Source organism: Vombatus ursinus, unplaced genomic scaffold (genome assembly GCF_900497805.2).
Source record: "Vombatus ursinus unplaced genomic scaffold, bare-nosed wombat genome assembly UNPS02014797.1, whole genome shotgun sequence".
Classification (NCBI taxonomy): domain Eukaryota; kingdom Metazoa; phylum Chordata; class Mammalia; order Diprotodontia; family Vombatidae; genus Vombatus; species Vombatus ursinus.
The window spans coordinates 16,921,413-16,946,019 of record NW_020954575.1 but is presented as its reverse complement, the minus strand read 5'-3'; the positions used below and the strand labels follow the sequence as shown (position 1 = coordinate 16,946,019).

Genomic DNA, 24,607 nt, shown 5'->3' with positions numbered 1-24,607 from the left:
TATCTCTATTTCTTCTTAGATCTGAGGAGGAAGATTTCATGGCGGAAATGGGAGAACAACATAAGATAATGGATTCAGAACTGGATGAGATCTCAGAGATCATCCACTTCAACCACCTTTTTTTACATACGAGAAAACTGAGGTCCAGAGAGGTCTCTCTTCCTTTTGACCTCTTAGCTCTCTGACTCTGGCTCTGGACTCCAGCCATTGGGTTTCCCCTATAGGGTCCCCAGCAGCCTTGGCTGGACCAAGTCATTTCCAGATTGACTCCCTCTGGATGTGAGGACAGGTGCTCAGGCTTCCTCCAAACCATGTCCTTTAGCTTTTTCAGATTTCTCTCCTGTGAGGAGAGAGCTCTAAAGCAAGAACTACCCTTTCCAGACTGCATTCTTTCCTGAGCAATAAACTAGAACCCTTTTGTCCTGGGAATGATGCAAAGAGTACTGAACTTGGAGTCATGAGCCTAGAGTTTGAATGTTGGCTCTCACAAATACTAGTGGTGTGATATTGCTGGAAAAGAGGGCTGATTTTGGAGTCAAGGGTCCTGGGTTTGAATCCTGGCTTTGCTAATTACTACCTGTGAGATCTTAGATAAGTCTCTTCACCCTTAGAATCCAGGGAACAGCAAAGAGACCTTTCCAGTTCTAGATCCTATGATGTTGAGTCAATCCCTGTGCTTTTTTTGTACCTCAGTTTCCTTATTTAAAATAAGCAAGTTAAACTGGAAACAATGCTGAAATAGAAAAAAAAATCAATGGATTCAGAGTCAGTGGACTTGGGCTCAAAATCCCAGCTCTGACATTCGACTACTTTTGTGATTTGGGGCAAGCTGGTTAACTTTTCAGGCCTCAGTTTCTTCATCTGTAAAATGAGGAGACTGAACTCATTACCCTCAAGGGTCACTTTGAACTCAAAACCTATGATTCTATAATTCTTCCTGCTCCCCTCCTTAACTTGGGACAGGGGAAGCAAGGGATCAGGGATGGAGCAGAGAAGAGTAAGGCTTCAAAGAGTCAGGGAAGAGGGGAGAGAAGTTCCAGATAGAGGAAGACTGTGGGTAGGTCTTGCTTTGCCCCTGGCATTGGGTGAGTATGGAATTGCCTCCATTTTCCCCAGCAGTTTCACCCATTATGTATGAGCCTTCCTCTTGGCAGGACAAAAGCTCACCAGCCCATGAAACATTTTACCCTCCCTTATACACCCAACTGGGGCAGCTAGGTGGCACAGCGGATAGAGTGCGAGGCTTATCTTCCTGAATTCAAATCTAGCCTCAGACATTTACTAGCTGTGTGACCCTGAGCAAGTCACTTAACCATGTTGACTCAATTTCCCCATATGTAAGATGAGCTGGAGAAGGAAATGACAAACCAGTCCAGTATCTTTGCCAAGAAAACCCCAAATGGGGTCACAAAGAGTCAAACATGACTGAAAACAACTGAACAGCAGCAACAGAAACATCCCCCCAACTATGCCAGCGGTGGGTCAGTCCAGCTGCTTCACACCCCTCAGTGGCTGGACAGCAAGGTGCCCTGATTGGGATGCTCCAGCTGATCGAGGGCCAGGAGGCGAAGGGGGAAGGGAGGTGGGGACAAGACAGCTGGTGACTCATTGGAAGTAGGCATGGGAACCTGTCAGGCTCTAGGTTGGGGGAGGCACTGCCCTCTGGTGTCTATCAGGAAAATGACAGGTTTTACAAATAAATTTCTAGTGTTTGAAGTTTTACAAATGGCTTTCCTCAAGCCTGTAAGGGAGGTAGTGCATATAACCTTTGTCCTCCAATTTTACATCTGCAGAAACTGAAGCTTAGAGATAGATAATTGACAAGATACTCCCTCTCTCCGCTCAGGGCATTTTCACTGGCTGGCTGTCCCCCCATGCCTGGAATATTCTCTCCTCACATGGGCTTCGTGGCTTCCTTCAAGTCTCAGCTTCTAGAGGAAGTCATTCCCAATCCCCCCTAATTCCAGTGCCTTCCCTTTGTAGAGTACTCCTTTATCCTGTCTACAACTTGTTTGTACATAGTCATTTGCATGTTGTCCCCTCCATTAGACTGTAGGGTCTTTGAGAGCAGGGACCGTCTTTTACCTTCCTATGAATCCTGGGGATTCATAGGAAGGGCACATTGCCCAGCACATAGTAGGTACTTAATAAATTTGAGTTGACTGACTGATTGGTCAAATAGCTAGCGTGTGTCCAAGTAGGGATTCAAAACCAGGTTTCGATTTCCCGTCCAATGCTCTTCCCATGATGACATGACATCTCCCTTTCCCCTACCCCAATCCTTTCCCAAACCAGCTGCAATCCATCACAAGATTTAGAGTGAGAATGATACTTAGTCATCATCTATTTCAACCCTCCTCATTTAACAGAGAAGGAAACTGAGAACCAGAGGGAGAAAGTAATGTTTCCAAAGTCATGCTGCTAGGAGATTGCAGAGATGGGAGCTGACCCAGATCGTCTGACTCCAAAACTCAGTGATCTTCCCACTGTGCCATATTGTCCTTTCCCTCCATCTCCCCGAACCTCCCCCCCAGTCCTACCCAAATCCCCACGGCCAGAGAAAGAGAGAGAGAGAAGTCCAGCTGCAACGAAAAAACAGTTGTTTATTTACAACAAAAGAAGGGAGAAAAGGGTTTGTGCTGATAAATGAGGGCTGTTCAGATACACAGATAACACTAAGGCAGGTCTCCTGTGTCCCTCCAGTCACCACCCTCTCAAGTAGGCAGGAGGTAAGTCAATGGACCACTGGACGACGGTTGGTGAGCTGGGGCTGCCTTCATCCGGTTATTTATTTGGTCAGCTGGGAGTCACAGTCCCGGAGATAGTCCAAGTCAGCCACCTGGAAGGGCACCTTGGACCACTGTCTCACCTTCCGTCGTCCTCCAGGGGTGTCTAATACCAGGCTCCGAATTTTCAGGGCAGGCAGTTTTACTGACTTATAGATCATTTCCAGACCCCATGCCTGTGGGCGTAGTAGGACAGATGTGTGTGTATATGTATGTGTGTGAGATGAGGGAATGGTTTAGGAAAGAGGTCAGCCTGACCAACTCTTGAGAGCAGGGATGGATCAGAGGATTCAGAGTTGAAAAGACCTTAAAGACCACTTTTGTTGTCATTTTACAAATGAGAAAACTTGGGCCAGATGTTAGGTGACTTTTCCAAGGTCACACAGACCTTGTGGCAAAGCTCATTTTTTTATCCTTTTATTTATTTTTTTTAAATTAGGCAATGAGGGTTAAGTGACTTGCCTAGCAGCTCATACAGCTAGTTAAGTGTTGAAGGCTGGATTTGACCTCTGGTCATCCTGATTCAAGGACTGGTGCTCTATCCACTGCACCACCTAGCTGCCCCTCATCCTTTGATTCTAAATCCTATCTCTTTTCATTATCCTAAAGTTAAGTTGTTGTTCAGTCATGTTCGACTCTTTGTGACCCCATTTGGGGTTTTCTTGGCAAAGATACTGGAGTGGTTTGCCATTTTCTTCTCCAAGTCATTTTACAGATGAGGAAACTGAGGCAAACAGAGTTGAATGACTTGCCCAGGGTCACACAGCTAGCATCTGAGGCCAGATTTGAACTCAGGCAGATGAGTTCAGTACTCTATCCACTATGCCACCTAGCTGCCCTTCCACTATCCTAAGCTGTCTCTGAAAATAGTCTCATTCTCTCTTCCTCCATACTCTCTAACTTCTACCCAGGTCAGGACAGATGAAAGAGGAAATAGCCCCTCCCTCAATCCATAGGAAGCTACTGGATAGAGTCACATCTTGCACCTACCTCTCCACATTTCCTGCAGCTGATGGAACCTCCGGGTTGCCAGTCCTTGAAGGTTCGGTCAATGGTCACAGGTTTGGGGGAAGTCTTGTAGTAGAAACTGATAAGATAACTGAGTGGGTTAAGTATAACTTTCCTATTTTCCTTCCCTCTCTCCACCCCCAACAACTCATTCTCATTCTTAAGAGCTAGGCTCCCCCTCACCTACTCCTCAGCATCAGGCTGACATCTCCCCTGTCAAGGGCCCCACTGGTACCTTCCCAGACCCATCAAGTCTCAATAACCCCCTTGATCTCTGCCCATTCCTAACTCCTTTCCATGCCCCTTCCCATCCCCAACCAGCCCCGCTTCCTCAGAGTGCCTCTCAGGGTCTCACACGAAATTGGGGTTCACATTGACATGGTGTGTGCCCTCCACCTTCCGCAGGTCACTGCCATAGCCCACAGGCTCATCACAGTTGGTACAAAGAAGCCTCACTGTGTCTGCTTGGAACTCTGTCCTCTGGTCCATCTTCAAAGCAGCCTGGGCCTTGCGCTGGCTCACAGCCTCCAGCTGCAGGATCAGGATCTGGGGTAAGGGAGTGGGGAGATATAGGGTGAGGGTCAGCATCACGGGACACCAACTTCAGGAGTGTGTCCCATCCTTGAGAAGAAACAGACTAGCATAATTATGGGTTTATTTGCATCTCATTTACAATGTATCCAGATCATTTCAACTTACCTGGCCCCTTCCCTTCTCTTTCCCAGTATCCCCTCTCCCTACCCCTCTCCTGTTCCTTAATTCTTCCTCAGCTAGTGATAGAGAACTCACTACTTCTTGAAACAATCCATTCAGCTTTCAGACAGCTCTTATTGTTAGGAAGTCTTCTACGTAGAGAGCTGAAATCTCCTCTTTGCAATGCCCACCCTTGCTCGAGAGTCCTGTCCTCTGGGCCAGAACCAATCTAATCCCTCTTCCCCTTTCAAATGCTTGAAGACAGCTGTCACATCTGTCCTCCTTCCCCTAATAGTCTTCTTTGGAATAATTTCCCCAATTTCTTCACTGCTTCTCCTATATCTTGACATCCTGCTTGTCCTCATGTGTATGGGTTCCAGATTGTCAAGCCTGCAGGAACCTATTCCCCTGGGTATCCACTCCAGCATCTCCAGATTTGGGTCCTCAAAGTGGACATCACTTGACAATAGCAGTGCCAGCACCTCCTTGTACTCTCCTTAGGGAAAGCAACAGCTAGAGATTGAGGGAAGACATCTTAGGGGCCTTGTCAGGGGGCCAGGAGGGGTACAGGGGCAAAGAAGAGGGCATGGGGAAAGAGGGTTGGGGACAGAGGCATAAATTCTAGTAGTAATAGAAAGAACACTATTCCAGATGTGGTCTGACCAGGGCAAAATATGGCTGGCCAGTCACCTTCCTCATTCTGGACAGTCTTCCTCTGCTAATGAGACCCGAGATTGAATCATCTTTCTAAGCTGATATATCCCACAGTATTCTTGACTAATACATAAAGGGGTCTCCCCCTAGAAGTCCAGGCCAGTAGCAATGATCAAGAAAAGCAGAGGAAGGGGAAGGAATAAAAGAAACCAGATGGGAGTAGTCCACTTCCCGCCTTGCAGCAGACTTGAATCTCCTTCCTCGATCACTCCCTCCCCTCCCACCCCTTCCTCTGAGTCACCTCCCTCTCTGGTCCTGACCTCAGCTTTGTACTCGGTTTCTTCCATTCTCTGTATCTCAGTCACTGCCTGCTTCATCAAGGCCTCCAGTGCCTCGTTGGTCTGTTCCCGACGTAGCTCCCGACTCCCTTGGCCCGCCACAAATGAGTACACACTCTGGTTTGCCCGGGCTCTGCCCCGTGCCTGGGGAGGAAGTCAGGGAGCTGGGAGCAAGATGAAGGGACAAATCCCCCAGAAGAGGAGAGCCCTAACGAGAGTGAGGTCCAGGGCAGGTTCCCTTTCTCCCATAGTGGCCCTCCAGTCTGCTGTTCCCTTTACTGGTCAGGACTGCCATGACCAGGATGTTGTAGCTTTTTTTTAACCAGGGTATGCCTACCCCCATTGCCTTCTCCTGGGGTTGGGGTGGGGCAGGGAATGTTTCCACCTACCCCCACCATGAAATGAGGGCACAGGTGAGGCTGTCTGGGGAATTGGCTAGCCATACTCTCAAAACAACTATACTTGAGGTGGAATGTTCTTAACCCACCCACACTCCAACCCCCAAATGAAGAGGGCATAATAACTCCCAATGACAGCTCAGGGAAGTGCCCCCTTCAGTGTAATAGAGCCCCTAAGGACCTTAGGTGGGGAGAAGGACAATTAGGAAAATTCCAGGCAGGAGGGGGATCCCAGAAGAGGCATCTTTGTGGGGTCTGAGTATTTCAAAGAGGAGATATTGGGGGAGTATATTTGGGGAGCAGATCTCATGGAGGTGGGGCCCAGCAGGTGATGGAGAGGGGATTCTCTCAGGACAAAGAAGGTACCTGGATCATTGAAATTTCATTAGTTAGGAGGCTATAGCGCACTATCACGTTACAGTGAGGGATGTCCAGCCCCTCCTCAGCCACGCTAGTGGCCACCAGCAGGTTCAGGGTACCAGCCCGGAATCTCTGGATCACTTCCTGCTGCTCTCTCTGGGGATGGAAGACTTAGGATGTGAGGGGGAGCTTTGACCACCCACCTCTTCACCTCCTCTTCCTCAGCTCCTCTGGTCCTGTCCCGACTAAATCTGTTCACTCCCACATGACTTCCAATCCTTTTCCTCTTTTCATTCCGCTCACTCTATTATATCTTCTCTGTTCATTTTCACCCAGCCCCTGCCCCTCTCCCCCAGTATCCCTTCAGGCTCTGCTAGTGACCTCCAAACCTTTGCTTCTTTCCTCTGGTATTCCCTGGTCACTGTCCATCTCCCTCAGTGTCCCCTTGTGCCTCTCTTCATTTCCCTCTGGCTCCATCCCTTTCTCCCATTCCCTATTTCTCCCCTGGCTCTATTCCTCTCCCTAGTGGCACCCTGACTCCGTCCCCTCTCACACAGTGTCCCATCAGGTCATGGTACCTCTCACAGCGTAGCACCCCCACCCCTCCATACATACAGGTGTGCACCTGGGTCATGTGGGTGGTCTGGCTGCTGTGGCCGGCCCCAGTTAGCACCTGGGCCTTGATGCCCAGCTGCTGGAGTCTAGGCTGCTCCTGGAGCCAGAGGAGGAGAGCGTGAGCACTCTGTCGGGTCCGGGTAAATATGATGCCACGGGAAGGCTCTGGGGTACTGAACTGCTCCTGCAGAATCTGCTCCAGGTCTCCCAGCTTTGGGTTTTCAAAGCGGGTATCACTTGCCAGTAAAGTTAGTGCCTCCTGGTGCTCTGTAAGGGGCAGACACCAACTGGAGGTCAGGGGAGGCCACCTGAGGGGTCTGGGGGCATGAATAGTCTGAAATGGATAAAGAAGAATGGGGTGGGAGGGAGAGGGACAGGAGAACAAACTCTCTCTGACCCTTGGCCCTTCCCTGACCAATCCCTGGGATTTCTGGAATGGCCTTCTTGTTCCTGGGACTGTCCCTGAGCATGGAAGCCTAGGGAACTGCTGTCCTGCCTCTCCCACCCCTAGCTCCTGGGCATCTGTCCAGGGGACTGCAAAGGCCTGAACGGGGAGGTGATTCTCCTGCAGCCATATCTCATTTCCAGGGCAAGGTTGCCCCCTGCTCCCGTCCCTGTGCTCACCATCAAACAGGCGCAGCAGCCAGCCTTCAACAGGGAGGACCCTGACCTTCCTTATACGCTCCTCAGCATAGAAGCTCCCCAGTGAGGTCAGGGCATCCACCGCCCGGACAGTGCCATGGATAAGCAGCGCGTCATTGTACTGCCGCAGATGCAGGGCAAACACCCTCTGCTGGAGGTGGCCCTGCTCCGCAGCTGGCCGGCCACAGGCCAAGGGGGCGGAAGTGAGACATAGAAATCCAGGTCAGAAGGTGCTCCAGCCCCAGGCAGGGTTGGAAATGGCCACCCCCAGGCCTCCACCCCAGCCTCCTCATCTTCTCTCTCACCTTCGTTGCTCAGCTCCACCACCTGCTGCTCGTATCTCTGGCTCCCAAAGTCCCGGCTCAGCTCTGGCATCTCGAGTCTGTCTTGGATTTCACCCATGAGCTTCTTCAGCAGGTCTCCAAATGGGTCCTGGGTGGGTAAGGGAGCAGGGCGGGGATTAAGTTGAGGCTCCCACCCCCCCAAAACAAACACGTACATGCAGAGGGAAACTTACCCACAGACTGGGGGGAGGTCACCCTGAACCAAGTATAGGCATTCAATAATTGTGATCGGCACTTAGTCTGAAACTCAGTATTAAAGAGTTGCCAAGAGCACTGAGAGTGATTTGTCCAGGGTCACACAGCTAGCATGGGTCACAGGCAGGCCTTGATCCCACTACCATAAAACATAAAAGAAATGCCCAAGTGCCATGGAGGACAGGATTTTCTAACATCAATCACTCGACCAGTATTTATTGAAAGTCCTGCTGTATGTCATCTACTGTGCTAGGACTAGGAAGACAGACAAAATGAAATAATTGCTATCTCAAGGAGCTCATATTCTATCATTGAAAAAAGACAGGCAATACACACACAAAGGCATACTACCCTCCCTTCTTTATACACATGGGCAACTCTGGGCATGGAACATGGCACTGCTGTCAGACTTCATGTATGAGCTGGTTTGATTTACTAAATTGCTCTACCCCCACCTCCCCTCTACCCCCCACCTTTCTTCCTCTGGTGTTTGTCATAAGGGCTGGTTCTCTAGGTAGGGGAGAGAGACGGATATGTTTAGAAATGAAGGTGGCAGAAAAACAAAAGCTATCAACATAAATTTTTTAAAAGGTGTGCATTTATAGCAAACAGCATTCCCCATGGGCTCTTGCCTCAGCGCACCCATCCACCTTGTTGCACCAGAGGCAGCCATGTACTTTCCCCAGTCTTCTTTGTAGAAGCAGCCCTGACCCCCTGGTGGAGGCAGAGGGAGAGAGTGAAACATAATTGACCCTCTGTCTTTCTCCTTATCTGTCCCATCTTTCACTCAGTCACTCCTTGCCTCTGTCTCTGTCCTTCTGTTTCCATCTCTCCACAGGGGCACAGAGAGAAAAAGGAATAAAGGGAGACTCTGTGTGTGTGTGTGTGTGTGTGTGTGTGTGTGTGTATGTGTGTGTGTGTGTGTAATATGTGTGAGAGAAAGCCCAGGGTTGGGAGCCAGGAAACCTAGGCTCTGCCACTAATTCAGCATGAGGCCCCAGGCAAGCCCCTTACCCTCTCTGGGGCTCAGTGTCCTCTTTCATAACAAAGGGGGCTCTTTCTTTCCAGGTATGGGCTCTTTAGGGGCCATCAATAGGTCTGGGGTCTGTGATGGATCTGGAAACTATTCCTTGTACTAATACTTATATGGTAATATGTATAGGACATAATATGTAATATGTAATACCATGTAATAGGGTATAATAACTAATACAGGTTGTGCTAGGAAATGTTTAACAACTGACTCCAGGAAAGAAAAAATGTATCAGGACACACTTTAAGTTTAATTGTATCACTGACATTTTCTCCTTCACTTTCTTAAGTCTAGACAATCAACAAAACAGTAACTTATGCCCTCACTTATAAACAATTGCTGATTTCTAAGCTGTAAATTCTGAAAATGAATATACAATTGGTACTCCCAAGTGTTATTTGCTGGCTCCAGAATACTCTCGGATCCTTTTTACCTCTAGTACAACTAGACCCAAACATTGTATTGGTATTTTGAAGTATTTTTTTTTTAAATTTTTAGGCAATTGGGGTTAAGTGACTTGCCCAGGGTCACACAGCTAGTAAATGTCAAGTGTTTAGTCTGAGGTCAGATTTGAATTCAGGTCCTCCTGACTTCAGGGCCGGTGCTCTATCCACTGCGCCACCTAGCTGCCCCCTCTTTGAAGTATTCTTAATCCTGGTTTTAATTGCTTAGTATCTAGAGTCTTCAAGAGTTACCGCAGTAGACCCCTAGGTAGGGTAGGGGAAAGAATGCTAGACTTTGAAGTTCACATATATACAGAACTATGTCCTGGCCTCCCTGGGGGCCTCCTGTGCTCCCCTTCCTCCTCCCCAGTACCCCTACCATGCACATACCGGGTTCCGTTCCTGGCTCAGCTCATAACGCTTAGAGGGCTGAGGATTCTGCTCCTCCAGCTGTTCACGGTGCTTCTGGGGTGACACGATTTGACAGGTGTCCAGGTTGGCACAGAGCTAGAGGGGGAGATAAAACTTATAATGTCAATACTACTTCACCTTCATGGGAACGCTCTCTACCCAAGCAAACAGCAACTCGTCTTTAACTTTCCAGACTTACAACTCCCCTTTGTTCGCTCCAGTCAAACTGGCTGTACTCCCACAGGACATCTCGGTTCCAACCTCCATGTCTTTGTACAAGCTGTTCCCTATACCTGGAGTGCACTTCCTGCTCACTTCCGTCTCTTACAGATCAGTGGCCACCTTTGGCACGAAGCCTTCCCTGATATCTTCTCCTTCCCCCAGCTGTTAGTGCCTGCCTCTTGCACCTGACATAGATTATAGATTATAATTTTCCAATTATATTTCTTCCAAATGACACATGATACGATATATATGTATATACACACATACACATATGTTGCTATGTACTCCATCTGTATATAACAATATATATGCATATACATGTATGTACACATATACGTATACACATTTGCATATATAACACTATATTCATATATATTGTACATATGTGTACATAGATATAAAAACTATATATAATATATATTGTTTGCTTCTATGTGCACATGCTGTTTCCCTAACTAAATCAAAAATGCCTTCAACTCATGGCTGCTTGAGGTTCAGAAAGGTCAAAAGTCTTGCCCAGGGTGACACAGCTAGGAAGTGTCTGAGACTGGATCTGAACCCAGGTTTTCCTGAGTCCAGGTCCAGTGCCTTATCCACTGCTCCACAGTGCCTCTCTTAATTTCAGATCATCAGTATAATCATGAAGCGGGAGAAACATGAGGCACGATGTTATCCCCATCATCCTGTCTGCTACCTCAGGTGTTCTAGGGATGCTTGCAGTGAGCCTGAAAAGCATGAGCTCATATCCTGCCATTTTTCTTCAATTACAAAAAGCAGCTATCTTGGGGCAGCTTGGTGGTAGTCGTAAGAGCACCAGCCTTGGAGTCAGAAGGACCTGAGTTCAAATCTGGCCTCAGACACTTAACACTTACTAGCTGTATGACCCTAGGCAAGTCACTTAACCCCATTGCCTCACCCCCCCTAACAAAAAAAAAAGAAAAGGCAGTTATCTTGCCCTCCTGGGCAAGAGTCCACAGAATATTAAACCACAACAGTAGGACAGCAACCTGTCCTGAGACCATCTCTATCTAAATGTCATTTAAGAAATGAGAATGAGATGCTGCTGTTGCTGCTGATGATGATGATGAAGAAGATGAAGATGCTGATGATGAAGATTTTGATGCAGATAATGAAGATGATGATGATGATACTGCTCATGAAGATGCTGCTGTTCAAGAAGATAATGAAGGTGATAATGATAACAATCCATGCAGCAAAAGTAAATAAGAAGGGGACAAAGGAAGAGGAAAGGTAGGGGAAATGACCTCACACATATATAATTGGGATGTGCAAATGGAACCCTATGTTAACCAGAAAGAAGGGCTGGGGGAACAGGTAACATCTGAACCTCGCTTTCATATGAATTGGTCAAAAGAGGGAAGAATATATACACACACTGTTGGATATAGAAGTGCATTTCATTCAACAGGGAAACAGGAGGGAAAGGTGGAAAGGGAGAAGAGGGAATTAGAGGAAGAGAAGATTGAGGGAGATATTTGTTCTGAGCTAAATAAACTCTCACCACGGAGGACAGAAGGTCTAAAAGGAAAGGAAGGCTAAGATCCCGTCACTGGGCTCTGGGTGGAAGATATAAAAGAGGGCCAGGGGAGCAGAAGCAGATTACAGCAAACCTGAGGCAATGATGCTGAGCTCACACCTTTTCTCTCACCACCCTCTTTATAAAGAAAGGAGGGGAAACTGATCAACACAATGACCAATCATGATAGCAAAGCACTCAAGCTCCCCATCTCCTCACAGAGATGAACTCCAGGTATGGACTGAGATGTATTTTCCTGGACATGGCCAATGTGGAAATTAGTTTTTCTTGACTATGCATATTTGTTGCAAGGGTTTTTTTTTTTCTTTTTCAATTGGGGGGAGGAGGAAAAGGTGGGAGGCATATGAAGTATCCACCTTTAATGAACTGAAAAAAAAATAAAATTAAGTTTACAAAGCAAACTAAAAATGCTAGATTCCTTTAATTGACAATTGAATGAAGGAATGAAAAATCATTTACTATGTGTCGAGTAGTGTGCTAAACAGTAGGAATGCAAATAGAACAGTCGGATGGTCCTTGCCTTCAAGGAGCTCACATTCTAACGGAGGGAACAAAACATATAGAAGATTTCAGCTACAAGTCAGATGGAAAGATTTCATGGTCTTCAGGATACAGCAGCAAAGTAGATGATAAGACTTCTTCTTTAATGCCCTTTCCAGGGATAAAACCATATCGATTTCTGATGTTGAACCATTTAACAGGGCCAAGGACTTGGATGGGAAAGAACTTTCTCACAAAGAAAAAAAAATCAGAAGTTGATGGCGATAAGAGGAATCAAAGCAGCAAAAAGAACAAGACAGACAACTCAACATCAATCAAAAACTTGACCAAAGAAGTTTGAGAAGCAAAGACATCAGAGGAGACAGGGAACCCCTGAAGAGGATGTGGAAAATGTCTAGTTGTTTACATGGACACAAGAATTCCAACCCAATCAAACTCAAAACCCCCCATTATTATAATGAATGGCAGAACGGTTCAGTCAAGGTAGGTAATAAACTCTACCTTATCTTCTGTGAGCCTGGAAAGCCATGAGACCTGATAAGATCCACTCTCATTAGCCCAAATGTTTCACAGTGAATTTCTAATGAATTGCTAATAAAGGACTTTATGCCAGTCTCCTCTGCTTTTTTTTTTTTTTTTTTTTTTGGTGTGGGACAGAGATTTATTTCCTATTCACGAAAGAAATGCTAAACACAAAACACAAGCATACTTTGACAAAAAAGACATAAATCAGGATATCAAGGCTCATTAATAATTACTGTTATATTCTCCCAGGAGGTTGAAACTTCTCATCAGAACATGAAGTGGTTTCCTTTACTTTTCTTAACAGAGGGCATCACATAATTACTAAATAACAAGAATGCCAGTGACCTCTCCAAATACAGGTCAATTATCCACTTGGGTACTTTATATAAAAGCATCACAGCTTGTATCATGAAAAAAAAAATCTAAAAGTGCTTACTAGAAAACAACATATTGGCTGAAAAGCAAAAAGGTCTGCCCAAAACTCCCAGGGCTGCAAAGAACAACTGTTTTGTCAATCAGGTAATTATTAAATGAGCTGCCTGGAAAGCTGCTATGACATTTGTATTGTCTTTATTGATTACTTGTAAAGCCTTTGACTCAGTTCCACACTCATGGTGTGTTCATGTACTGCAAATAAATATTAAAAAGACTTGAGTATAGTGAGAACAGAGCAGCTAGGTGGCACAGTAGAGTGGCAGGCCTGGAGTCAGGAAGATTCATTTTCCTGAGTTCAAATCTGGCCTCAGACACTTACTAGCTATGTGACCCTGAGTATGTCACTTAACCCTGTTTGCCTCAGTTTCCTCATGTGTAAAATGAGCTGGAGAAGGAAATGGTAAACCACTTCAGTATCTTTGCCAAGAAAACCCCACATGGGGTCACGAAGAGCTGGACATTACCAAAACAACTGAATAACAACAACAACCAACATACAAATGATATCACAGATTTAGATGAAAGCAAAAACAAATAAAGACACAAATGATAATGTCATAGGGCTGTGAATCATGGAACACCAAGATCTCATTGGCTAAAACTGTCAGAAGACAGGGAATTAGATCGAGTGCTAGAAAGGACCTTAGAGATCATCCAATCCAATCCTTTCATTTAACAGAAGGGGAAACTGAGGCCCAGAGAAGGGAAGTAACTTGCCCATGGTCAAAGACACAGAACTAGGATTTGAAACTGGGTCCTCTAATTTTAAGTCTAGCATTGTTTCCACTTTAAATCACATCTCTGAGGAATCAAAACTTTGTTCAGTCTTTTCAGTTGTGTTCAACTTTTTGTGACTCCATTTAGGGTTTTCTTGGCAAAGATACTGGAGTGGATTGCCATTTCCTTCTCCAGCTCATTTTACAGATGAGGAAACTGAGGTAAACAAGGTTAAGTGACTTGCCCAAGGTCACACAGCTAATAAATGTCTGAGGTTAGATTTGAACTCAGGAAGATGAGTCTTTCTGACTCCAGATCTGGCGCTCTATGCACTATGGCTTAGCTGCCCTCTAAAATGAAAGGCTTCTCCCTTGAATGGGGTACTTGAACCCTGGGCCTCTGGATTAAAAGTCTGATGTGGGCAGCTAGGTGGTGCAGTGGATAGAGCACTGGCCCTGGAGTCAGGAGGACCTGAGTTCAAATCCCGCCTCAGACATGTAACATTTACTAACTGTGTGACTCTGAGCAAGTCACTTAATCTCATTGCCTCACCAAAAAAAAAAAAAAAAAGTAAGAAAGAAATCTTAGTGGAACAGTCCCAGATCAAGGAGTCCAAAAGGATGCACAGATCTTTAAGGAAGGGATTAGAATATTTGGGGGTGACACTTCCAGGCAGCAGTATTAAAGGGAGCATCTTTGAAGTGTTTCCCTGCAGACTGACCTGTAGGATGTGCTTTTTGGCCCCCTTCAGGGTAGTGGCTCCCCCAGTTCCAGGCGAAGCAGTGAGGCCTAGCACTTGGGGCAGGTTCCTGGCCCCCTGAAGTTTTCTTTCCAGGTAGTGGCTCAAAATGACATTGTAGACAGAGTCCTTTTGCGTATGGTGACATTCATCTACTATCAGGAGGGAGAAGGCTGAAATGGAGGTTGGGGGAGGGTATGAGAGAAGGAAAGAAATCAGGGAAGTGGTCAGCTGAGAATGGGGAGACATTGTGGATTAACTACAGGTTAATCCAAGGAGGCTCCACTCAAGAGAAATGAGATAGGAAGGACTTGGGGGGTGGGGTGGCCCTTTTGCCTACAAAGGACATCAGCTTCTGGGGAGATGGAAGGAGGGGAGTGGTTTCAGTGTAAATGTCAACCAAACAGAAGTATATCAAACTCTTTCTGTCCCCCAGTCCCGCCTGTCCACCATCCCTTATCCCCTTCTCACTGACCGCTGAGTTCCACGTGCTCCTCCTCCTCAGTACTGATCAGGGCCAGGCGCAGCAGCTCAGCTGTGCAGATGACAAGGTCATTGATGCGGGTCATATGTCCAAAGCCAGCTCGGGGGCCGCTGTCCCCACTCATTGTGACAATATTCCACTTGGGGCCCAGCATCTGACTGAATTCTTCCTTATGCTGGGTTACCAGGTACACCTTGGGAGTGTGGAAGGTACAAAGATAGGAAGACATGGAGATGAGAGCAGGAAAATTGGGGGTGGGGGAGGGAGGGTCGAGGTGGGCACAGGAATAATAAAACCAATTTTCATAGTGCTCCAGGGATTGCCAAGGGCTTTCCTTAGTCTCCCAAAGTGAGGTAGGCTATGCAAATAATGATTCATAATTTACAGATTTAGAAACTGAGACCTAGAGGAGTTAAGTGATTTGCTAAAAATTGCCCAGTAAGAAGGGGAGCTGAGATTCAAATCCAGGTCTTCTGACTCCATTATACTACAAAGTCCCTCAAAGAAAATGGTGGGACATAATAAAGCTAGCTATATAGTAGTAGCAGCTGTAGTAGTAGTAGTAGCAGCAGCAGCAGTAATAGTAAAATATATATGGTTATATAAATAATATATATTGTATACATAATAGTAATAGCAATAGCAGCAATAGTAATAGTAGTGGTAGCAGTAATAGTAACAGTAATAGTAGCAGCAGTAGTAATACTAGTAGTAATAGTAACAGTAGTAGTAGTAGCAGTAGTAATAGCAGCAGTAGTAGTAGCAGTAGTAGTAAAAATACTAATATTTATATAGTGCTTTAAGGTTTGCAAAGTATTATCTTTGCAAACTTTAAATCTATTATATTTTACTACATAATATAGTCTTATTTTAAAAATTTCATTTGATCCTCACAACAAAGAGGTACTGCTATTATTAATTCCATTTTATAGATGAGGAAACTAAGGCTTCAGAGACTAAGTGATGTGCCCTGGGTCACAGATTAGTAAGTATGTGAGGCAAAATTTGAACTCGGGTCTTTTTGCTTCCAAGTCCAGATCTATAACCACAGCACCACCTAGCTGACATGGAAAGGGTAGCTGCTGGGAGATAGGGAACACTGAAGTGGGGAGACAGAAAAATGGATAGCCCACTCCCCTCCTTGCCAGATTCGAGCACCATGCCTAGCATAGGCCCTTCCATACAACGGGCACTCAATAAATCTTCGTTAGATAAGTAAATACCAGGACCCAGGGGTCCAAAGCTATATATAGGGCATTTAAATTTCTGACCTGCAGTTCACGGCACCAGAATTTAGATTTGGGACCTAGGTTGGGTGAGGAGGGCACAGAATTTCTGAACGAAAGCTCAAGGAGTAAGAGACTCCAGCTAATAAGAGAAGCAGGTGAGTCACTGGATGGGTTGAAGGTCCTGGAACATCACCTTGTTGACCAGCACGGCCACTTTAGCCCCATCCACCATGTCCAGGTGCCTCTTGGCCACATAAGCAGCAGCTCTGGTCTTCCCCGCGCCCGTGGGGAGCCACACAATGATGTTCTTGCCCTCCAGGGCAGGAAGGATCACCTCCCACTGATATGACCGGAGCGCCATTCCTGTGGCTTAGGTGAGGAAAAGCGGGCTGGGGGATAGGCTGGACTCTCCATTTCACTTATCTTTAGCCCAGATCTCAAACTCTCTGCCCCCCCCCCTACTCCCACCCCCTACCCCCCAGCCCTCATCCCTCTGGACTCCCCTGCCTCCTTCCCTACTCCGATCTCCAGCCAGGGTTGGAGGAAAGGGTACTAGGGAAACCTGTTTACTTGGTGAAAATGTACAGCTACTCTTTAAAACCACCCCGACCCTGCACTGGGGCATTACCTCAGCCCAAAGCTGCACAGGACCCACTATGTGGAAAGGATCTGGGGGTCAGGGACAGAATGCAAACCTGGGAGCTGAGATTCTGTTCCAAAGTAGAGAGTTCCCAGGCTCTGGCACAAGGTCCCCCCAGCCCACTGCCTGAGCCTCTGAAAGAGCCGGCTGACAGAGCTTAATCCAGGCTCATTCCTCCTTGCTCAGAAATGAAACTTGAAAGTGAAACTCAGCAATAGGGTAGTTGGCCAGACGTTCATTGGTCAGAACCTCGTGAGAGTTGGGATTTTCCCCTTTGGTGAGGTCACTGGTGACATCACATCTGTCATCAAATCCTTCCTCAGATTCCCCTTCTCTCCTCAAATCTGTCTTATCAGACTCCCCTCCAGCCTTCAGCTGCTGCACTCTGACCGTGCCTCCCAGGCTCCCCCTACCTCATGCCTTGTTAAGCTTGTCCCTGGTTCAGTGGACTGGAATTCTAGGAACCTGGAGGAGCCAAGCTTGAAGACTAGACCCACCACCAACCTCCCTCCGGGCCTCACTTTGTCCTTCTCCAGGGACGAGGGCCGGCCTCAGTGCCCTATCCCTTTACTACTCAAGAGCAGCTGAGGTAAAAGTATCTGCTCCCCTGGGAACCATCCCTCCAGACAAGTCCCCAACCCCTGACCTGGATCCAGAAACAAAACATGCCGAGCTTCTGATGCCGCTCGTTTCAATGCCACTAGACTATTTGGAGAAGGAAGCTCTTGGGTCTTTGGGTCAGACCTCGTAGAACAGTAAGCATGTGCATGCGGGTGGAATGTGAGCACACAGCCCACCTGCACAACCCACGGCCTGCGGGCCACTTACGGCCCTCCAGCCACGCCAAAGGATTTGGCATGAAAAATGTAGAGGAAAACATCTTTTGTACATAGAGGAAATCCTTCAGCAGTATTGTGCAGGCCTGAAGCAGCTGCTCCTTATCAGAGGTGATAAGTCGGGGGGGGGGGCGCCTTGCGGTGGCAGCCCTCCAACACCCAGAAGGAGGGACTCGCCAGCCAGGGGAGATGAAGAATGAAGCACAGCCCACAGACCATTGGAAAAAACCCAACAACCTCAGAGTTTTATTGTCCCCATGTGGGGCAAATGCAGAGGGCACAAATCCCTACGAGGGAACAGGTGATGGCTGGAAGGGGTTGGGCACCCCCATGTGACAGCCGCACCCATTCCTAACCCCCCCAACACACCAAGACAGCAGTCAGCCCTTGGCCCCCAAAGCCCAGGGCGCCGGCTGCAGCGGAGGAGGGGAGCCACAGAACAGAGTGGGCCCCATCCTGCAGGGCCCTCGAACTGGGACTGAGAACCTTTTGACTATGATGTGTCCTCGAGGCAGACACAATGCTGTGGTTTGGGAACGGGACAGGGATCTGGGTTAGGGCAAGGGCCTACACTGGTGGAGGGGGGGAGAAGGGGGGGATTCCAAGACAGTCACGGAAGACCATCCCCTCTGCCCACTCCTCCCATAGGTGAAAGAGACACAGGCAGGTCTGGGGGGAGTCTGGGTCCAGAACTTAAAGGTGGAGGGAGAAGGACTGAGAAAGACAGGGGGCCCCCGCCTTGCGGATGAGCCTCCAAGGTCAAGCCCAGTGGGGGGGCCCCCTCCTTGGCAATGAGCCCCCAAGGTCAAGAGGCTGAAAAGTAGGAGGCAGTTTGGGGAGCCTGGTGGAGTCTCCCTACTTGTAAGCCCCCCAAGTCAGGGGACAGGTTGGGGAGCCTTCTAGTAGTCCCCCAAATCATCAGTGAGCCCCAAGGTTAGGAGCTGGGTAGTAGCAGACAGGTTGCGAAACCCAGCAGGGGTCCCCTACTTGTCGATGAGCCCCCCTTCTTTCAGCTTGAAATAAAAGAATTTCTCCAGGGCACTGGCACAGCGGCAGTACTCGCTGTCGGGGGGGTTGTACTCTCGGCAGTTGGCGATCACCCGCTGCAGGTCAGCCACAAACAGCTTCCGGGTCACATAGTAGCGGCTCCTGAGACGTTCCGTCATGGTCTTCAGGTCTGGGGGGGGGGGATGTGTGTGAGATGCTGAGGGAAGGGAGAGAAGGGCACCCCAAGGGTTACAATGGGGAGGGCGGCTCCTCCAATGCCTCATCCAGGGCAATCCTGTTGGTCCAATGGGGTGGGAGGGGGAAGCCTGGGGGGCACGGTGAGAGGACAGCAGCTGAGGGCTTCCGGGGAATCCAGACCGATCTGAGGAGAGAAGGGGAAGCTGAGGAAGGATTTGAGGACAGAGAGGTGACCAGCGGTCTCACCAATAGGGAAGCGGATGACTTCATAATAATCTGGAGCCTCTGCCTTCTTCACAGGCTCCATGAAGGGCCAGGCACTGGGGTGAGTCTGTAGGGGGAAAGGGACAGATGACCTGGAAGGAACTGGGGCAGGGTTAATGAGGCAAATCAAAAGAGGACCCCCTCATCCCCACTTCCTCCTTCTCTCCCAGTAAAGGTTACTTAGCGCAACAGCTAGGGAACCTAGCTCTCCATCTCAATCCCTACCCTAGTGCAGAAACCTAGCGTGGGAAGTTGGGAGGTTTGTCTTGGGTTTTTTTGGGGGGGGGGGGGAGGCTTGTGTCTCCCATACCTTGATCTGAGCCAGCAGGTTTTTGAGGGTTGTATAGAGTTGGTCAGGGTCCTTGAGCTCCTTCCTGTGTGGGGACAGGGACAAGGGACAGTCTAAAGCCCTTCAACGCCCCCTCAACCACCCCGGTCCCCAGTGTCCACTCAACACTCACCCCTTCTCCTTCCCCAGTGGCTTCCATCCAGTCTCACCTGAAAAATGGGGCAGGGTATCACAGTTAGAGCAGGCAAGGTGAGAATGAGTCAAGCGTCACAGCTTTTGTCCCAGAATGTCTCTGGAAACTGATCTGGGAGGGGCGGGGAATGGAACTGGGGAAAGAATCCCCTGCCCTCTCTTCTGGTCCCCAAAGCTGGCATGTACTCCGTCCTACCCCTACTGGCCATCTCCAAACCTATGCACTCTACCCTGTGCTGCCCCCCGGGTAGCTCCGATGCCAACCACTTACGGATGCCAGGGACGCTCTCCACAGGGATCTGCCTTACACCCTCCTTGAAGCAGCTGAGCCCCGGGTACACCTTCCGAATCTGAGCCTGTTTGCGCTCAATCAGTTTCTTGATTATCTGTAGGGTGAGAAGTGGAATGAGGGCCTCAGCCTCTCCCCTTTCCCCAATCTCCTCCCTTAGGTATAGAAGGGAAAAGGCTCTTCATCTCCCAAGAACCAAGATGTCCTAGGATTTAAACATGGAAGTCCTTAGAGATCTTCTAAGTCCAACTGCCTTACTTTACAGAAAAAGAAACTGAGTCTCAGAGAGTGGAAGTGACTTTATATGGGTAGTAAGCCATAACTCCCCCTACCTCCTGTCCCTTCACCAACAGAGCAGAAAGAGAAGCTAGAGAGTTCATTATGATGAAACATCATTTCAGGAGATAGAAGGCATTCTCAAAGGGTAGGTATAATTTATTTTTGATACCCAGGCCCCTGGCTGACTCAGCGAGGGGGCAAAATGAAGGGAGCGGTAGGGAGCAGAGCCCTGGTCTCCAAAGCCTCCTGTTTTTTCTACAGAAGGGTGGAACTTGGGCCATCTCTCACCTATTCCTTCCAAGTACCCTGGGAGGAAGGAGGGAAGAGCACATCTAGAAGAGGGGCCAAAGATGGTGACCCGAACTTGTGGGCGCTTCCCAAACCCCAGGGGACACAGGAATATAGAGCAGTTGATACACTGAAGGCTTGACAGTTACCCCTGCAGGCAAGACTGACTATTGCCTTGTGCATAAACTAGTAAACTCAACTGTGGCTCAGGTCTGGAAGGGGAGAAAAGGGTGAGTGTCCATCAAAGCAGAGAACAACTGGGGGCCCAAAAAAGATGAGCAGTGGGGCATCAGGCTTGGTTGGACTGGCAGAATCAAAGAAAAGGCCCCTCCAGGCTGGGGTTCAAGTGACCCAAGTCCTCCATCCCCTTACATTCTTTCACAATCCTAGCCCCCCACTACCCCCCCCCCCACACAGCGCTACCTCCTTCTGCTTCTTGATGATATGGGAAAGTTCAGTATAGGGAATTCTGGGATTCAGCTCACACTCCATCAGCGTGGCCCCCTCATAATCCTTGATGTAACCCAGGTAGCGACTCTTGGGAACCTTGATGTCCTTGGAGAAACCCTGGGGCAGGTACACCATCACTGAACAGGTTGTCATCAACAAGGAAGCAAGTAAAGGAGCTCTTTGGAACAGTGGTTAGAAAGCTAGCTTTGGAGTCAGGAACCCGGGTTCAAATTGTGCCTCAGACACATTCTAGCCATGTGGCTCCAGGAAAATCACTGAATCTCTCCACACCCCAAGCAATTCTCTGAGACTGCTACAAATTAGTTGCCAAGCTGTGACAGTAAAAGAGCTTCCATACCAGAAGTTCCCCACACTGACACAGTGCAGGGCCAGGGAAAAAACAAAGTCCCGTGCCAGCAGGGTGTGTGGGCCTGGGCCAAGGACCACGTGCTCACCCTCTGCATCTCCATTCAGTGCTCAGTGGTCACTCTGTGATTGGTCAGATGCACCTCTCCACACTCTTTCCCCTCCAAAAAGATCTTCAGTCTTTCTGGAGCTTCAATCTTATTGGTGGGCATGGGACACTGAGATTTCAGCAGGGCAGGCCTGAAGGACTTGGGCCCCATGACACAGCTCACGATGGGAGGGAAGGGCATCCCTACCTCGCCTCGGGGAAATCTAAGGCGCCAAATAAAGACCCACCTCCACTCCTGCCAAAGGGAAGGGCATGAAGTGAAGCCTGCCACTGGATGTGAGGACACATGGCCCAAGCAAGCGAGAGGCAGGGACCAGAGTCTGGAGTCACCTGCTTTTTGAAGTAGCCAATGGCATACTCATCCGCGTAGGTGAGGAAGTACAGGATGTTGTGCTTGATGTGATACTCCTTCAGGTGGTTCATGAGGTGTGTCCCATATCCCTGAGGGGAGGTGGGTCACCAGTCAGGAGAGGGTCACTCCAGGAAAGAGGAGGGGGACCTGGCATCCCAGGGCAAGGGGGCAGAGTTCAGAAGAGGAAGGAAGTGTGTTTGGAGGGAGGGGGTGAAGGGGATGATATGCGGCAGGAGGGCCATGGGTCTGACACAGCATACACCTCGTCCTCACCTCCATCTCTCTAGGGCTCAGCTGGAGTGCCAGCACAGGTGGGAGAGGCCTGTCCTCCATTATTAGTGCTCTCTGCCCTATTCCCAAATTATCCCAAAATCTTGTGTACATTTTGCATTTTCTGATCTGGGTCTATGTTGCTGCCCCTCCCTGAAGAGAAGAGCCATCTCATCTGTCTCAGTATCTCCACTCTGAACATGGTGCCCAGCACACAGCCAGGGCTTAATAAAGACTTGCTAACTTGAACTGGGTCAGGAAGGGCTGATGTTCGAGAATGTGCAGAGAAGAGAGTTGTGGGGAGTTGAGGGGCAGGGAAGACAAAAAGGGAGGGAATGAATTTGCCAGGAGGGGATTCCAGGGTTGGAGGCTTAGGAAACAGAGCAAAAGGGGAGGGCGTCTCACCTTGACTTGTTCATTGGAAGTGACCGCACAGAAGACAATTTCCGTGAAGCCCTGGGTGGGGAACATTCGGAAGCAGATTCCCCCAATGACCCGTCCATCTTTGATGAGGGCCAATGTCTTGTGCTTCCTTGGGGTAGGGAATGGGAGGTAGGGAAGGGGAGAATCGGTGGGAGGTGCATTGTCACTGCTCCAGAAAACCCTTCATCAAGGCTCAGGTCCCCTCAACTCTGCATTAGCCAGGCAGGCCTCCTAATGGGGAGGCCAACCTCTCAGCCTTCCTGGGGCTACCAGGCAGGAGTTCTTCCCCACCCTCTCTCCTCAGTGATTAGGTGGAGAGGTGGAAAGGGGCCACCTCTAGGAAACTGGGGTCAGGGGACAGACTATCATCAAAGCTTAGAGAATAGAATGGGATAGGGAAAAAGAGGAAGGGAGGTATGAAGCCAGTAAGGGTCACGGGGGTGAGCCCTCTCGTGGGGCACATGGGTCATTCTGTGAGATCAGGGGTCATGCATATTCTTTAGAAGGGCCTTCCCAGGGTGAGTGGAGGGATGACGGGATTCCTAGGGGCCAGAGATCAAGGTTAAAGGGCCAAGGGCGACTCACGGGTCAAACACAAGCCTGGCAATGTACTCTTTGGGCATCCGGGGCAACTGGTGAGAAAAAACATTCTGCAGCCCAACCAGCCAGAGCAGTACACGCCGATTGGCCTTTGGTGCCAGTGAATTTCCTATGACATGGAACTCAATGATCCCACGACGCTCTTCCAGCCGAGCAGTCTCATCCCGGGCTGCGTTGGCTGAGAGTAAACTGGTCTGAGTGGGGCAGAATGAGAGGCAGAGGGGACACAGTTAGTGGTCTCCAACATGATGGGAGGTGGCCATTCTTGCTTGCTCCCTGACCAAGATACCAGGGCTGATATTGATTACTGCCTCCACCCTGCCAAGGTCAGCAGCTCCCTACACCCACACTCCAATACCTCAGGCCCAAGCATGGCTGCAGGGTCTGTGATGGTCAACATGACCTCATTGACCAATTCCATTGGAATGTCCCCCATTACTCGAAGCCGCTTTGCATCTTCCAGGGTCAGGTTCTCAGGAAGCTTCCTCTTCTCACCTAGGACAGGAAGTTGGAGGGAAGGGATGGAGAGATCCATTAGAACTTGAAACGGTCACAGACACAGACAGAGCAGATTTGTAACAGGAAATGGAGAAAGCAGAGATCCCTGGGGAGAAAGGTAGTGGAAGGGGATGGTGCAGAAGGGGAGGTAGTGGAGGGAGAGAGTGGCAGAAAGTGTTAGCTGAGGGAAAGAGGTGGTCCAGTTGGAAGGGCCGGAGATTAGGAGCTGTATACTCACCTGGCATGGGCTCTGCCCCTCCAGGGTCCAGGCCAAGGGAGCTGCTGCTACTGCCACCCAGGCTTTGGGTGAATAATGGGGCACTTGGCACAGCTGCAGCACTGACAGTGGCTGAATGGGGGGGCAGGAAGGCAGCAAGGTATTAGGGTAGAGAACCAATCACCCCCTCCCCCTGCTACCACCACCATGAAGGGAGTCGACCTGTCAAAGAGAAACTCAGGTCTCTCTTCCCAACATAAGGCCCCCAACCCCCGCCTCCTGACTCCAGGGGGGCCCTACCCTTTGGGCACTGCTAAGATTAGGAGCCCTACAAAGTTAGGTACCTGGCCGAGGAACTAACTGTGGCCCCTCCGAGGCAGGCATGGTGAACCCTGATTCCCAAATAGGGGAATTTTCCCCATAGATCTCTTCCTCCAACATGGACAGGAACCTGGGGAAGGAACAAGTCAGTTACGAGGCGTGTTCCTCAAGGACAAGAGGGTCTGTGAGGACCAATCACTGCTCCCCGCCCCCACCAGGATGGTCAGTGACGTTCAGTGACTGTTCCTTTTCAGAATTGCTACCATGACACAGTACAGTGGAAAGAACACTGGATTTGGAACCAGAAGACTCCAAATCAACTCAACAAGCAATTATTAAGCACCAATAAAATGCCAGGCACTAGGAATTCCAAAGCCAAAAAAAAAAAAAAAAAAAACCAAAACAA

The 24,607-nt window shown here is 48.8% G+C and overlaps 2 protein-coding genes across 3 annotated transcripts in view; both read right to left on the bottom strand.

Annotated features, from left to right (window-relative positions):
- Positions 1–2,583: 2,583 nt before the first annotated feature.
- Positions 2,584–17,175, bottom strand: DHX58 (DExH-box helicase 58). Of its 2 annotated transcripts, XM_027870574.1 has the most exons (13): positions 17,029–17,175; positions 16,527–16,702; positions 15,096–15,297; positions 14,603–14,793; positions 9,900–10,016; positions 7,800–7,926; positions 7,477–7,668; positions 6,863–7,119; positions 6,244–6,393; positions 5,462–5,623; positions 4,150–4,340; positions 3,777–3,873; positions 2,584–2,962 (listed from the first exon to the last, which is right to left on the bottom strand). In XM_027870574.1, exons 2-13 carry the CDS (start codon positions 16,692–16,694, stop codon positions 2,789–2,791), a joined length of 2,028 nt encoding a protein of 675 aa, XP_027726375.1. In that variant the 5' UTR covers positions 16,695–16,702; positions 17,029–17,175; the 3' UTR covers positions 2,584–2,788. The 2 variants fall into 2 exon arrangements, with proteins under 2 accessions (XP_027726375.1, XP_027726376.1); XM_027870575.1 differs by lacking the exon at positions 16,527–16,702.
- Positions 17,176–18,027: 852 nt separating this feature from the next.
- The window catches only part of KAT2A (lysine acetyltransferase 2A), a 10,663-nt gene continuing 4,083 nt past the window's right edge, over positions 18,028–24,607 (bottom strand). The window contains 12 exon segments of the mRNA XM_027870492.1: positions 18,028–18,986; positions 19,241–19,325; positions 19,569–19,632; positions 19,720–19,756; positions 20,011–20,125; positions 21,019–21,162; positions 21,851–21,961; positions 22,548–22,674; positions 23,151–23,359; positions 23,524–23,660; positions 23,902–24,012; positions 24,225–24,331. Of these exon segments, the coding sequence (XP_027726293.1) occupies positions 18,793–18,986; positions 19,241–19,325; positions 19,569–19,632; positions 19,720–19,756; positions 20,011–20,125; positions 21,019–21,162; positions 21,851–21,961; positions 22,548–22,674; positions 23,151–23,359; positions 23,524–23,660; positions 23,902–24,012; positions 24,225–24,331 (1,441 nt within the window). The 3' untranslated portion in view covers positions 18,028–18,792.

What these genes read in the sequence shown, in the direction of transcription:
- DHX58 (XM_027870574.1), bottom strand. Translation starts at nt 16,694, where the DNA reads ATGGCGCTCCGGTCATATCAGTGGGAGGTGATCCTTCCTGCCCTGGAG. An exon ending in CCAAAAAGCACATCCTACAG is followed by an intron (nt 10,017 to 14,602) that starts GTCAGTCTGCAG and finishes CTCCCCCTCTAG; the next exon opens with CTCTGTGCCAACCTGGACAC. An exon ending in AAACCGAGTACAAAGCTGAG is followed by an intron (nt 4,341 to 5,461) that starts GTCAGGACCAGA and finishes CCCTTACCCCAG; the next exon opens with ATCCTGATCCTGCAGCTGGA.